General features: G+C 41.7%; 1 protein-coding gene across 1 annotated transcript; it reads left to right on the top strand.

The window, feature by feature from the left end:
• Positions 1-3,143: 3,143 nt before the first annotated feature.
• Positions 3,144-16,383, top strand: LRIT1 (leucine rich repeat, Ig-like and transmembrane domains 1). The gene is made up of 5 exons (XM_009087520.4): positions 3,144-3,219; positions 4,025-4,276; positions 6,695-7,161; positions 10,429-10,734; positions 13,028-16,383. The coding sequence occupies exons 2-5, from the start codon at positions 4,155-4,157 to the stop codon at positions 14,011-14,013; spliced, it is 1,881 nt and encodes a 626-aa protein (XP_009085768.2). The 5' UTR covers positions 3,144-3,219; positions 4,025-4,154; the 3' UTR covers positions 14,014-16,383.
• Positions 16,384-16,673: the final 290 nt, after the last annotated feature.

Raw genomic sequence — 16,673 nt, forward strand, 5'->3', positions numbered from 1 at the left:
ATCCAATTTACAATGACGTCATGCATTAGCGTGCGCTCGGCTTGCATCAGTGGCAAGGATTTTCCACTTCACATGTGCCCTGCCAGAAGCTTCTTGGAGGTGCATTTACCTAATGAAATTGATTTAGTGTCTGGCCTGTGTTGCCTGCTAATAAAATCTTTCTTACAAAATCATGATAAGGTATTTTGTGGCTTTCATTTATGCTAATATATGCTGTTTGATTTGCTTCATGCCATATTTTTGTAAGTATATGGAGAAAAGAAATAAATTCTGTTCAATTATCATATTAAAAATGAGCAACTTAGTGGAGCTTGCTGTGTTTGTCACTCAGGTTTAGCTGTAGAGTTTGTGAGGAGAATCTTCTGATAAAACATTTCTGGCTTTTCTGGGAAAAATATAAACTATGATGTCAAATAATTAACTCAATTTTATTAAATACAAAGCAAATTTTTCTCTGAATTATAACCCCACCTAAGAAAGATAAGAAAGACTGCCATGGCTGAACACAGCTGAACTTTGCTGACAGTAGACTTTGACCTCATTTGCTTTGTATTTATTTACACCAAAAATATAAACGAGAGACCTCGTTCTTCTCAGAGAATGCAAAACAAATTCTTACACTTCAGATGAATGACACTTGCTGACTGTTTCTTTGTATGTTTTTTCCTACAACTGATATTTTTAGTTTGGTGCAGAGAAGAAACTGTTTACTTCCTTTCCTAAGTAAATAGCAAGGAGCACAATTTTTATGATTGGGAGTGCAGAACTGTAAGTAAAGAGCCTAACTCCCACTAGTTTCATTATGGAATGGAATTGTCTGTCATGAAAATAAATGTTTTTACTCTGCACTGCAAAATGTGGTATTGATTTTAAAGTCTCAAATAAATATTACCTGCACTTACAGGGAAATTATCATGAGTGTTCATTTTACATTAGATAGCATAATGAGTGAATAACTGTTCAGTAGTTGGGAGGAGGTAATACACTTAAGCCTTAAAAATACAATGAAAATCTAGAAAGCTGTTGTACTGCAAACAGTGCTTCAGGATAAACCAGAATTTTGTGTAGAAGCAAATTCATAGTCTGTTGAACACAGCAATCAGATTTTGCTTCCAGTTTTATTTCTTCCATCTGCCTGAATTAGGGAGAGAGCATGAATGTAAGCAGAAGCAGCATCTTGTTGCAGCTCACTCATCAATGCTGCCTCATGCAGTCTTTGAAGTGCAGGTACTGGCATCTACTCTTACAGTTTTAAGGATCTCTTTTCATTGTCTTTGTTTCACTGATTCTCTCTGTTCTCTTCTGCTTGCTTCAGTCTGAGACTTCATCTCGAGTACTGCATCCAGTTCAGGGAACCCCAACAAAAGAAGGACCTGGACTTGCTAGAACAAATCCAGAGGAAAGTCATGAAGATGATCAGAAGCTGGAGCATGTCTCCTATGAAGACAAGCTGAGAAAATTGGTGTTGTTCAGCCTGGAGAACAGTAGGTTCTGGGGAGGCCTTGGAGCAGCCTTCCAGTACCTAAAAGGAGCTTAGAAGAAAGCTGTAGAGACTTTTTGCACAAGGACATGTAGTGAAAAGAGGGAATCACTTTAAATTGGCACAGGACAGGTTTAGATTATATATTAGGAAGAAATTGCTGTTTATGAAGCAGTGAAGCACTGGAACAGAATGGCCACAGAAAGTATGGATGCCCCATCCCTGGAAGTGTTCAAGGCCGGGTTGGATGGGGTTTTGAGCAACTGGTTGTAGTGGAAGGTGTCCCTACCCACTACAGCAAGTTTGAACTAGGTGATCTTTAAGGTCCCAAAACCAAACCAAACCATTGTGTGATGCTATGATCTATGCATCCTGTGAACCAGGGGAATATATCTGCTTCCTGTGCACCAAAGCCTTCCTCCTCCACTTCTTTCTCTTCCAGTTCCTTATGTACAAAGCCCACCTGAGCTGGTTTTCACCCCTCCTGATGAACCTCTTATTGAGTTTCTGCAGGGTGAGGGAAGACTCACTTTCTTGACCATTCAGATCAATGAAACATGGTATCTGTGCCTTGATGGTTAACCCATCATTTGCATCATTTGGTGTGATGATGCATATGAAGGATTATAAAATAATCCAGTCAACAGGGAGGGAAAACTCCAACATGCTGATAAAACATAACTGGGTTAATAGTTGACTAGTCCTTCTCCCTACCTTTTCCTCCTTCCAGAAACATACTTGTGAACACACTCCAAGATGTGAAACCTGTTAATATTACCTCTTTTATTTATCTGGTTTTATTAATCTCTCAGCCTACCTCCAGGTCTTTCTCTTTCTTGTTCAGAAGTGACTCTGTCATGTTAAGTAAATAGCAGCTTTCTTGACAAAGTGCAGAGCATTAGCTGCTGCTAAGGTATGCTTTATTGATTGCTGTTGATTTTTACAAATTAAGTTTACTTCTACTGCTCCTGACATTTAGTGGTAACGTAGATGTTTCATTAGTGAGGCAAATTGAGGTTCATGAAAGCAAACCTTACAATACAGTTCTGCTTTCAACAAGTTTATTATCCAAGAGCTCCAATGGAGGAAAACTACTTTATCAGATGCATTGAAAAGAAAACAGATGCAAGAGGTTAATTATGTTGCATTGCCTTTTCAAGTAGAATTTAACTTCAGATGTTTCAGTCAATGTTGTAATATTGAGCTGAGGCAGAGTCTGGGCAGCAAGGCAAGCTGACCAATGAGTACACTAAAAAAACCAATAAACTTGGTCGTAGCTTGAAGATCATTAAGGGAACTGAGAAATCATTAAATCTAGAAATTGGACCTAATGGAAGTCAATGAGAGAACAACTATGGACAGTTAATGAGCAGCACTGCATTATGTTCTCATCTCTTCAGAAATAAATAATAAGATACTTGAATTTCTCTTTGAACAACAGTAAACATAGAATGTGAAAACAGCAGGGGAAAAAGTAATCCTTTGGGCCATCCTCTCAATAAATGATTTTTGCAAGCCTTAATTAATTATCGGAGTAACTTGGGAAACAAGCTCATGTGAAACAAGCTTATGTGAAACTATGGCACCATAAAATATCTGTTTAATAATTAGCCCCGAACCACCTCTAGATTACCTTGAAAGTTCATTACCCAGAATTACTGAAAAATCAGCAGCATAATTCCATTGTGAAGAACACAGGTTGAACTCTGCATGAGAAGAGCTCCACTCCAGAAATCCTGGTGAGCAATCTTCGTTAGGAACAACACTTATGTAAGCACAGTCATTAACCTTCAGGCAGTTTGTACACAGGTGTGTTATTACTGCACTTCTGAGGGGTAACTTTTCATTATGTATTCCAAAAGGAAAACAACAGGACTACAACAGGGAGGAATGATGGAAAAGTGAGGTGTCTTTGGCTGACCTTAAGAGAGAGCTGAGCTTTTCTTAGCATTCCTGAATTCCTGCCACTCAGCCCTGCATCAGGTGGCACTCCCCAAAAGGGTCCCTTACCTGAGCTTAGCTGTGTCAGTGAGTCCAAGCACAGTGGTCAGTCCTGCAGGTGTGTGCTAGCCCTGGTAGAAACTGAAATATGTACATAATTACTGGGTTATTAACTGTTTATCAGTAACAGGCTTGTTGCCAACAGTTCAATAATTGCTTTATCAAACTAGGAGTCTTTAAAAGAAAATAAAGCCTTTTAATTGCACTATAAATATATATTTTAGTGTTCTTAGATAGAAGGAACATTACATTCCATTAGCACAAATTACTGTTTTAAATCTTCCCGATACCTCTGTGAGGAAGTAAATGATCGCTAATTCCTGGTCAGATTACGGTTATCTTGCCTGTGATGTACGTCCCCCAAAACTACATTTGCTTTTTTCTTGCCTGAGAGCCCCAGGCTGCCAGAGGAGGGTGTTTTGAAGGGGCTGCTGAAGGAAGAAATGCCGTTAGTGGTTCCGGGAAGCAATAAGCACCTTCATGAAAATAACTCAAGTCCCCATCCTTAATCCCTGCCTATCCTTTTTTATCTGATGGACTCAGCGAGGGCTGGAAGATCACAGTGTGGCTGAAAACAAAAGGGAGTTAACAAGATGTGACCGGCCGATGGATAAAACAATAGGCGAAGCCCTCCACGCTGCCTAGAGCCAGGTGTGCCCATGCCCAGGTGGCCATGTGGCTGGCGGTGACTCTGCTGTGCTGCTGGGCGCTGGCGGGGCTGCCCCGGGCCGGCGCCTCCTGCCCCTCGCAGTGCAGCTGCGCCTTCCACAGCCTCAGCGAGGGGACCAAGGCCAGGTACGCCGGGCGCTCTCGCGGCGGGGTCGGGGGGTGGTTCTGCTTCTCTCGAAGGATGCTCGCAGGAGAAAATATTGTCTCTGCACTTGGTGGCCATTATTTTTCCAGTTGCTCCACGCTCTAGCTATATTTGCAGAGGATTAGCTTCTGAAAACACAGTAAGCTGATTTCAGAGAAAGCATTTGGGCATCTCCTCTCTGAGAACAGAAATGACATAATTATTGCTGGTGTAATGGCAAAAAGGGAATAAAATTTAAACAATATATTTATTTTTTTACCTTTCTGCTGAAAATTCTGGTTCTAAAAGGTTTTATTCTGCTCTGCTGGTTTGTTGGTAAAGCGTGACTAGATTTGATTCATGTTGTGGTACAAACAATTTACTTTAAAAATCCTTCAGCTGGTGATTTTAGGCATAGCAATAGACTTTAGACTTAAAAAAATAAATGAAGTTAATTCTCAGACTGGAAACTTTCTGTTAAAAAAGAAGGCAAGACCAGAAGGACACCCATCTTTGAATGCAATGCCATTGAACATACATTTCTCTGGAGGACTATTATAAAAGAGTCCTTCTGAAGGGTAAGCACAAAGCATCTGACTTAAAGAAAATAGAGTCCATATTTTCATAAGGTGTGGTTCACAGCAGAGGAGGTTTTGTGACAGAGATACAGGATTTGCAAAATCCTTTGTAATAAACTTTTTCTAGATTGAAATATTTTTTCATTACTGAAATGAGATAGTTTGGAACCCCATGAAATAGCTCTTTCTTATCTCTTTTATGGTGCTATAGATTTAATACTAGAAACTTTCACAGTAAAAAGAAGCATGGTATAGCAATTGCTAAAAGGAAGTGCAACAGCGTGAGAGCCAATTATTTTTCCATAAATGTCACAGTTCCCAGGGGAATTTCCTCTCAGTGACTGGAAAAAGCTGTTGTACATTTTAGTAAGATACATAATGAAGCAAATATCCATTAGTCCCTTAAGGAGCATAATGCCACCCTTTTTTTCTGCATTATGATTCATATTTCTCACTAGAAGATTATCCCATAGACTAAATGTTTAATGCTCACTGACATAATTTAGGGACACTGTGAGAAGCATTCTGCTTTACTGCCATTGTCTTTCTATTAGTAACATTTTGTGACATGACTACACAAAGTGTTTTAAGTGGATTTCTTGTTTTTTCTTATTTGGTAGATTTTTATCTTCCTCAAAATCTCAACTTTCAGCAGAGGGTAAGCAGGATTTAATGCCACAATAAAACTGTTGGGTGACAGCAATGTAATGTGTTTTGATTATAAATTAACAATTTAACTGTAGGCTCAAAGAGCCTTTAAATCTGGGAAGTCTGCCTGAGCAGTTCAGCAATGTTATATATTTTTGTTGATAGAAGAGGAATAATTGCTTTCAGCCAAAACCAGCCTGGTTTTGACAGCTTTGTAATATTCTGTTTATAGAGGCAGTGTGATAGGAAAACGTTACTTGACTGATCACATTACATTTCTTGTGGTGTCTTGTTCAGTGAGTGGACTGGGACATGCCCATCCAACTTCTCACCTTTTGCAGGTGGCTTGGTGTTTTGTTAAGCACTTGCCTTCCCCTACTTGCTGATAGGCAAACTAAAATTCAGTCTAAGAGACCTGTTTTGTCTCTGTTTATTTCTCATGGCTCTCTACAATCCCAAGTCACAATTTTTTGTACAAAGGCTGCAAAATGCAGCACAGGCTTTTCATGCTTTGACCTTTAGAGATTAGAAATGTGGAGGAATGATTAAAACACATAAATCTGCCGTGCTTTCAGTATAGCATTTTCCAAAGAGTTAATTTTCTGTGCTTTCACTCTCAGGACTAGATGTGCCTGCAGTACAGTGACTGCTACCATCTTTACACACCCTCCATAGTAATGCAGAGCTTACTCCAGAGAACTTCCAAGGAATTGTTAGATGGCTTTCTTATCCTCATTTCTCAAACCAGAGTTCCTCTGTCACATATAATCTATATAACTTCTTGCCCTCCCACATATCAATAAGGCTTTTTGCAGAGCTTTTGTAGTTCAATTTATGGATCCTTTTGTTTTAACTCACCCTAGAATCCTCTGTTGTGCATGAATGTTGTCACCACTATCATAAGCACTCTAAAAAAACTGATAGCAAAACCCAACAGGAACACTAAATGGGCCAGATTCAGACTCACACCTCTCCAGAAGAGGCACTACACTGCAGTCAGAAGGCACATATGAATTACTGCAGGTTGATGTAGTTATGGTGATGATGCAGAGATCAGCAGCAAGAAAGAAATGACAAGAAGAAATCTCGTGAAAATAGAAAGGCAGATCAAAATCTTGCATTAAAATAAGGTTTCAAATAGTTTAAAAATAAAATAAAGTCACATCTTTGCTTGTCCTTGTCTTTCCCCACCAGGACAGTGCTGTGTAATGACCCAGAGATGACCCTCCCTCCTGTGAACATCCCTGTTGATACAAGCAAGCTTCGGATAGAAAAGACAGCCATCCGCAGGGTGCCAGGAGAGGCTTTCCACCTGCTTCACAACCTGGAGTACCTCTGGATGCCCTATAACTCCCTGGCCAGCCTCAGCAGCATCACCTTCAAGGGTCTTCGTCGTCTGCAGGAGCTGAGGCTGGATGGGAACAACCTAATATCATTCCCCTGGGAGAGCCTGGCTGGCATGCCCCAGCTGAGGCTCCTGGATTTGCACAACAACGAACTCACCTCAATCCCTCCAGATGCTGCTCGATATGTCAAGAATCTCACATACCTGGATCTGTCTAGCAATAAGCTTATGACTCTTCCTCAGGCTCTCATTGCCACTTGGGCCAACCTCCAGGCTGTTCCCTACTTCCCCAATGATAACTCCAAGATCATTCTAGGTAAGAGAAGTGCCTGCCATTTTGCAGGGGACACAAATGTCAAGAGCTCCTCATCTCCTTGCAGCATTTTCCCTCACTGTGGTTACCATAGCAAGTACCCTGCTATTATATGTGTACAATTTAATACCTTAAATAATATGTGTACATTCATTTGCATATTAACAAACTCACCTCAGGCTTATCACACCATCCTATTATGCCATAAATTTGATTACTTGCTTGGATCTTTGCAGCACAAAATTGGTGACTCTTGCTCAAGGCTTTTTTAGTTATTGTCACTGCCATTTTGGATAGAAATACAAATATGTTTACAGCTCTTCATCATTTGTGTGCTCTTTTCTAATAGCACTGTGTTTGGAATTGACCCATTTTAAGCAGAACTAAATAAAAGAATGGATAATTTATTATCCCTAAATTAAAAAAGAATAATGCCACGACTGAGCATAAAATCTGGGTCAGAGCTGCCAATTTGTCTCTTCCCAGAGCCTTGTTTATCTGTTCACACAGAATTAAACCCTAGTCTACCCAAACACACCAAGACAGTGCTGTCTTGAAGGACAGCTATGAAGCTCCTTTCTGGTGGAAGCTCGAGGCTCCCCTGAGGTGTGGCTTTGGGGTAATTATCCATTTCTGTGTCTGTCTCACAGCTGACTCTCAGTTGCAGAATGCCCAGGTGAGGTTTTGAGCACATTTCCTAGTTCAGGGGACTATTACATGGTCTTTTAGTCCTTGTTCACTGTTCAAATCCACGGCAGGTTGATGACAGCTCAGAGTTGTTGCCATCTGCATGTACAGCCTCTGCAGCCAGGAGTGTGGGTTCAGGCACCTGCTGATCATCTCAGCAGAGGCACTGCAAGTTTCCTCTCACTCTGGCAAGTACCTGCTGCACTTTGTTCCCTTGATAAATGTAGGGAGGTGATGTTTTAAAAACAGGAATGCAGTGGAAAGAGACACAAGACTTTAAAAAGATACAAAATAACACCTACAAAGCTTTTAGTGTCTTTAGCAGATGTTGCTGAAGGTTTCACTAGCATCAGGAGAGGAGCAGGTGTTTTCATGATACTGTTTTGCCAGACGCAGTAACAAGTTCTTTAAGTCAAAATTGGCAGTTTGGGATTGCCCATTTCATTCATGGCAAGACTGCTGAGATCATACTTTTCCCTTTTTATTTTTAGAGTCAAGTTATGTGTAAAAATGTTATTCCATTCAATATAGATTAGGAGAGTGTTTTGTCAAGAACAGATCATGCCTTGATGCACGTAGCCTAACTGAGTAGTATCCAGCTATGCACACATTGATTGTGCCAGAATCCTAAAAAATTCATGTAGCCATATGAGTACAATGCTAAAACGAATGCAGTGATGTACAGACACTCCAGCTTCTAGGTCCTATCCTGTGGACATCCATAGGAACCATGTTGATAAAATGTATGTCCCTCACAGGAGCAGGCTGGGAAAACACAGCTGCATGTTTCTGTTTCACTCTGCTCATGACTGTTTCTCATGGAGGCATAAAAAATCATGAATAATAAAAAGAGTCAGCCCAATCCATTCCTTGTCTGCTGTGCATCACTGTGACTCCAGAGCCATGGCTTGCAGACTCCTTCAAGAAGAAGTAATTCCTCTGCTAAGTTGCTGGCTAATAGTCTGTGCCAAGGGTGCAAGCTTTTCCACATGAGGCCTGCCCACGTGAGCCCATGGAACTCTGCTGTGCAGGGCTGCAAAGGCCTCACTGGGCTTTGTGGTGCTGCTGCTTCAGCTGGAGCTGGGGCACCTGCCAGGGAACCTGGGATCAATTGGTATCTAGTGCATGAACTAGAAACTGCTAGCAAAAATACCACAAAGCAACAAAGCCAAGCTGAATGTTCATTATTTACTTAGTCCCCCTTCACTTTAACATACTAATTTACAAGAACTGACCTCCTGCCAAAACCCATCACTTCCAGATCCTCTTGTAAGCCCAGGGAAGAAGATTTGGAATGCACTCAGAAGAATTTTTCTGCAGCATCTTTAAAACAGTTTGAGGGAGTATCAGTACTGTTTCCTTTCAGGCAGGTGCCAGCCCCCAGGCATGTCCTTGGGCTGTGCATGGAGAAGAGGAGTGCAGCCCCCTCAGAGGGAGCAGAGCTAACTCCTGGGGCAGGCAGGAGGCCTGGGAGCCATGCTCCTGGTTTAGGCTTCAAATGTGTGCCTGACGTTAGATGACATTAATATCCCTAGTGCCAATTCTGCTAGCTAAAATCATTAGAGACCACAACCTGTCCACAGCACAGCTGGATGTGAACATTTGGAAATGGGATGACACAGATTTAATCAGAATGTAGCAACTTCTGTTCATGGATATGCATTGTTCCAGCTACAAATTTGCTTTTTCAGTACTATCTTCACAGGTCTATTTTTAATAATGCATAATTTTTTCAGAATTGGAATTCAGTATGTGGAAACTAGGAGAGCAGAATAAAGAAGAGAAACATTCCAAGAGTCTGAAACAGGACTCTGTTTCAGACTCTTGGAATGTTTCTCTATTTCAGACTCTCTATTGTGTTTTTCAATATATCTCTCTCTGTGTGTATAGCTTAAATAGTTATGGTGTATCTACATTTTTTATGTACCATAACAGGCATACTCTTCAATTTTATCCTTAAAACATTTCTTTCATATTATCCAGTATAAATTAGTATTTCAGGAAAAGCAACTGATTACCAAAATAATGAAAATATCTTAAGAGTAACAGGGCTGGAAGAGAACTATGACAGGCAAGTAGGATCAGCCACAGCTATTGCAGGTGTGAAAAGTGGCATGACAATCTGGCTAGTATTTTAGGAATGTCCAGTGAGAATTTTCTGGCCTGTCAGAGACTTCATAGTCTCCTCATACCAAAAGAATCCACAGCCCTTCTCCCAGGAGTACTTGTTTTTTTCATCCTGGAACAAAATGTGTTTATAATAAATTCTTGTTTTGCTTCTTTATGTGCATGAATCAGAATGTTTTCATGATATGAATAATCATGCTTTGAACTTAAAGAATATGATTCCAGATCCAGATATGGAGATACTTTAGCAAGTCACATTTATTCCATTCTGGAATGGAATAAATGTGGGATCCATTTATCCACACACCCCTCCCCACCCCACATACTCCTGCACAGGCAGTTCTTGTAGAGCAGACTGGGACTCTATCACAGTGTTCTGATGAAAAATAGAAACAAAAGTGGCAGAAATAACAGGTGCTGTTGGAGTGACTTAGTGCCCTAATTTCTTTTTGACAGGTTTGCAAGACAATCCTTGGGTGTGTGACTGCAGTCTGTACGAAATGGTGCATTTCCTAAATTTCCAGTCTCCTAACATAGCCTTCATTGAGCCCAGGCTGAAATGCTTCACCCCCAGGAGCCTTGCAGGAGTCTTCTTCAGCCAGGTGGAGCTGAGGAAGTGCCAGAGCCCTGTGGTGCACACGTCTGTAGCCAAGGTGAAGACCATCCTGGGCAGCACGGTGCTGCTGCGCTGTGGCACCACGGGCGTGCCCATCCCTGAGCTCAGCTGGAGGAGAGCTGATGGGGCTCAGCTAAATGGCACAGGTGGGTTTGGTTTATGCTTTTCTGCACACATGGAATGAGTGAGACAGACCTCTACTAGGTGCAATCCCCTCTTGCATTGTGATTTTCTATAGACTATAAAATTACTTATATATTGATCTTAATATTATCAGATAAATGTGTGTTATCATGTGTAGATAGTTGGTTTTGCTTTGTTTCATAGCAATTGTGGTGCTGAGACAAGTCAAGGGATTTTCTGGAAATCTGTTGGAGCTAAAGAAATGAAATATTTCCAACAGTAGCAATTAGCTGTTTTCAGTTAGTTATTGAGTGACTGAAAAGGCTTCCCACTGAATTATACTGTATTCTATTAATCTACTGTATTGCTAATCCATTAGCAAACATCTCTGGCAGAGAGATGTCAGATGTGAATTCAATTGGGATTCAGATCAGCTGTAGAATAAAGAAAAGATTGCAAACATACAGCATTACTAATATATTAAAAGACAAAAAACCCCACTAAAGTGCTGAAGGATACAATACTTCAGTGGGAATGTCCCCAAGGAATCATTCCCTCTGAAAAGACTGACAAACTCTGTGGAAGAAACCCTGACCACCTGGTCTGAGCACCTCTCCTGGGGGAAGCCTTCAGACAGACACTGGCTTTGTGACTCATCGTGATTTCACTTCCATTCACAAGGAAGTCTGGAGCTGTAATTGCAACACTGGTGCTTTAATTTGTGGTGAATTTAGGGAAGAAACCTTTGCTCTGCTGAAGACAGTTGTCTTTAACTTTTTGTCCTAGAAGTTTTCAGTCAGGACCTGAACATTCCTGCCTCCAATCTGCCCTGAATACTCCTGTATCCTAGTCCTGCCCTGACTTTCATAGAGGATGTAAACCCAGCAGATAAATTGCTAAGTATTGGGTCTGATCTTCAAAGGGTTACAGGGCTCCTTGGTGCACAAGAACAGGGAACAGAGCAATTCTCTTTCCCAGCAGTAAAACCATTTGTAATAAGTATCATTTCCTGGGACCTGCACAAGTCATTGCTCTGTTGTGCACGATGTGCAGGATGTAGCAGAGCTGCTCCTCATAATGATAATGTGTACCCATCATGCTGCAAACATCCCTCGTACACTTGAGAGCCACCACAAAAAATAGAATGGGATGATTTCCTGAAAGCCTGTGTTGAGTTTACTCTGAGCTACAATTGACAATGATGTATTTTGTGCCTCATTAAATCAAATGCTAGCACCTTTCAATAAAAAGCTGTCTGGAAAGATAGGTTACTTCTCAGCAATGGCAGCTTCAGGGCCAATGCTATAATGTAACTATTTGAAATGCTGGTGTTCTGAGCAGAAAGGAGTGAGAAACAGCCCACAGTCTGTATGTACAGGTAATTGCCATAGGTAGACCCACAGCTTTATGTTTTTTAAAATACTAATTCAGTAAATAATTCAACTGAAAAAGCAACTTCTGTTACCTTGTATTTTGCTGCCATTGGAAGGGACCCTCGTAGCCAAGGCTGGATCCTGACCCCAAGAGGCCTTGGGAGAAATTTGCATTCTCTTACCTTTGCTTTCAGACATCTCCCTGGTTTACCTTTCAGCAGAAAAGGGCTGCTAATGCCCATCCTAAGGAGGCTGGTTAATTAATGAAGAGGGTGTTTTACCCTTCCACAAGATCCCAACACTTTTTTTTCTCTGCACCAATAGAAAAAGGCAAAAAAAGCTAGTTTTAGTCTGCAAGTAAATCATATTAGCAAATCAACACTCAGCTATGTACATATCATTTGGTGGTAACCAAATGTACACCTGTGTAAAGATAAACACCTGCAATAATCGAGCAGTAGAAGGGATACTATCTTTCAACTATTTTTCCATATACTCCCGGCTAATCCATGTGTGTTTATTACAATCAAATCTCCACTGTTTGTATTTTGCCTCCATAGTCTGCATCTAATGCTCAAATATATCATATTGCTGTCTGATCTTTCCACTCTTTTAAGTACTGGACCTACATAAGAATTTTCAAGCTTTTATTTATAATGGAAGAACCTTTTCTGCTATGTTTTCAAGCTGCACATCAGTTTGGAGGAAATAGCATCAACTTTTTCACGTATATTCATTTTAAAGCAGTTCAAATCCTGACGATCTAATTATAGTCCTTTTCTTAGGTGTACTTCGATTTTGTAATGTTCTTGATGGTAAGCAGAAATGATGATTCTTTATCATATACTTTATCAAGCAGATATTTGGTGATGGAGTCTTGATATTTTACAAATTAATTCCATCTATTATTGCCTGTTTATTTAACATTTTTCCTGCCTTGCAGTTCACCAAGAGATATCCAGTGATGGGATGAGCTGGTCTATCCTGGGCCTGCCTGTAGTCTCTTACCTTGACTCCGGGGAGTACATCTGTAAAGCAAAGAATTTCCTGGGGGCAACAGAGGCGTTCATCTCACTCATCATCACAGACTCAGAAAGCACGGATGACCCTAACTCTAGTGCCAAAGGCACATGGAATGGCAAGGCCAGTGGGATGGAGGCAGCTGCCTACAATGACAAACTGGTGGCCAGGTACGTTATCACCACCTCCACCGTGCCCACGCTGGGGGCTGGGGCGGGCACCGGAGACAGCATCCTCCTCCCGGACGTGGCACAAGACAGCAACCCCCAGAACCTGCTGGTGAGCCCCACCACGGGCCAGCAGGAGCCAGAGAGGATGGTGAGGTCTGTCAGGGTCATAGGGGACACCGACCAGAGCATCACCTTGGCCTGGAAGGCGCCCATGGCAAAGAACACCACGGTGTTCAGTGTCCTTTATGCTGTCTTTGGGGAGAGGGACATGCGGCGGATCAATGTGGAGCCAGGGAAGACCAAGGTCACTCTTTATGGGCTGCTGCCAAAGACCAAATACATCGTGTGCGTCTGTGTGAAAGGGCTGATCCCCAGGAAGGAGCAGTGCATCATATTTTCCACAGATGAAGTTGTCAGTGCAGGAGGGACGCAGAAGCTCATCAACGTGGTTGTCATCAGCGTGGCCTGTGTCATTGCTGTTCCTCTGACCCTGGTGGTCTGCTGTGGAGCGCTGAAACGGCGCTGCAAAAAATGCTTTGTGCGCAAGCCCAAGGACGTGCAGGAATCGTACGTCACCTTCGAAAGCCTGTCCCCTGGGGCCAAGGCCAAAGGCGTGGAAGGAGAATACCTGACCAGGCACACCCCTGACGAGTCCAACAGGCTGCTGTCCGCCCGCTCCAGCGTGGACTCGGAAGCCATACCAAAGATAGAGGGACAGCCTAATGAATACTTCTGCTGACAGTACCTAGGCTGACTGTCAGCTCGCCATGGGGGAAGTGGGTGGCTGTATCTGTGACTCTGCTCCAGCACTGTCTGCCACCCTGTTCATGCTTCTGTCTTTGATATGTTCTGGAAGAGGATACAAGAGGGTAGACGGTGCCCAAGCTTTAGAGAAACATGTTACCCACACCACTTGGTGGGTTGGCTGCTTTGTAACCAGTCAAAAGCTTCTCTGATAATGGCCTCGTTCTCCTGGACCACTTTTTTTTAGGTTTTTTTTTTTCCCCTGTCAAATGAAGTGTGCACACTAAGTGTAAGAGCATTAAGGAACATTTCTGAGTGTGCTCTGCTTGGTATTGTTTAGGACCTGCTCTGCAATATGCTACATATTTTATTCTCAGCTCTTTTGATGTTCTTTTGGTTGACAAGTCAGGGAAGTATTTAGTCATTCTAATAAAAATGCTTATGGAGGTGAAAGTTGAGAGTCTCCCTTTTACATCCCACATGTTTGCATGACACATGCAGCTTGATGCTTAACAGATCACTAAATAGAGATGTACAGCAACCCTTTCTAATATGTCAAACATAATTACAACTCTGTGTTGTGAATTCAGAGAAATGTGCAAAGGAGATAGAAATGAAGAGACAAAACCCAATCCACTCCAATGAATGCATAAGAGAGAGCATCAGCTGATTGCATTTTGGCCCTCAACTCTGTTCTAAAGATATGGAACAACAGCAAAGATCTTTCAGTATCAGTCCTAGCTGGCATTTTGTATCTGTATTGTTATTAGTAGAATATATTTTATACCAGCTGTGCTAGATTCCAATCACACAATAGCCTACTTTGCACATTGTGTGTGATGGTGTAATGCTTTCAATCGTACTGGAAAACCTACATTAGACAGTTTTGCAAAAATCTCCCAAACCAGCTCTGTCACCGCTGCCTGTGCTCCTGGCAAAACTGATGGTGCAGGCCCACATGATCAGCCAGGTACTTGTGACATGGTCATGGAAAGAAGTTGTTCTGTGCAGAGCAGGAGAAAGTGATGCAGTGTCAAACCACTGGCCATGCATACATCAGCCATTCCTGACTATGGTCTCAGTAGTAGCAGAGGCTCAATGCAATCTTTTTGGGTTTCAAACATTTTACAAATTCAAGGACCCTGAAAAAAACCTGTCTAATATTAATCTAAATGAACTTCCATAGTCAGGGTGAACTGATCAGTCATTCAAATTCTGCAGCTTCACTGGGATTTGAATCTGGGTGCTTATCACAAACTAATCCCCAGATGTGTAATTTTCCACTCAAGTCCCTCATGTAGTAATAGTGTATATAACATTTTTCTCTTTGAAATAAATATTATCCATGAAGAAAATTATATATGTTCTGCCAAATGTTGAATGGGAAAGATCCAGCCAAGTTGAAATGCTAATGGATAAAGCTTGCTGAATTGTTCTGAAATGTGTTTGTAAATTTATTGGAAGGACTTCCACTCACATTCTGGATGTGTATGTACAGTGTGGTTTAAGAAAATTCAGGGTTGGAATGGAGCCCTGTACAGATTTTGCAAGTTCTCCTTGTAGAGAAGGGTTTCACTTATGTTAGATTACTTGGCCTGATGGAAAAAGCAAGTTATTTGATCTCAACATAAATACCAGCAACAGGGACACATCACAAGAGTTTCTGATAGGACTCCCTGTATTACCTGCATTAATGATAAGAAACTTCTCTTGTATTGGGAGAATTTGTATAAAATAATTCATGCTACTTCTATCACTGGACTGTGCAGATTTTTAGGTTCACAAGTAAAGTTCTCTAAAATTATATATTTTAATGCAACAAATTGACTGATTAAAAATGGTATGCAATAGATATATTCCCTATTTATAAAGTTTAATAAAAAGTTTTTAAGTTTTGCTCCAGACTGATTATATTAGAGTCAGGAAAAAAACGTAGCAGTTTTTGTGCTCAGTTGCAAAGATGGCTGTATGCAAGGCTGGGTCCTGCCCACATATGCAGCAGGAGCACTGGGCTGTTCAGAACTCTCCCTACCATGGCCCTGGATGGGTAAGCTCCTGAAGAACCAAGGCTGTCCTGAAGTTTTCCTGTGTTGAACAGAGTGCACCTACTGCCCAAGGACTTTGCTGTAAGTCAGGAGCTGACTGGGAACCAGAAGAATTCACTTTTCAGCCTACTGAAGACATGAGCTGGGCCATTTGCTGCACCTGCCCCGGTGAAGAGCTGCCCTCCCCTGCTGCGAGCCTTGGTCTGTGGGCTGGCTGTGCAGGAGGCACCAGCTGGGCCAGCACTGCCCTCTCTGCTTGTGGTCCATTGAGGGATCATCCTGGGACATTCACTATGGATGTGCTCAATTTCACAGACTCTACTGGATATTTTTTGTACTTTGAATAAATAGTGATCTCCAATAGAATAAACGTGACTTCTCTCATTCCTGTGCACTCTGTCTCATAGCTGAGGCATTGCAGTTTATCATCTCAGCTGCTGCTGTTCAAGACAAGCCTTTCTCTACTGCACAGGTGGTTCAGACAAATAGGCAATAGGTACAAACTTACACAAGCTCTGTCTTGTCTGGCATTGGTCAGAGAAGAAACCCTGTACTTCCTAAATTAGGAGGGAAATTTCAAACCATTAAGGAAGCTGATGTGACTTCAATG

Source organism: Serinus canaria, chromosome 6, assembly GCF_022539315.1.
Source record: "Serinus canaria isolate serCan28SL12 chromosome 6, serCan2020, whole genome shotgun sequence".
NCBI lineage: Eukaryota > Metazoa > Chordata > Aves > Passeriformes > Fringillidae > Serinus > Serinus canaria.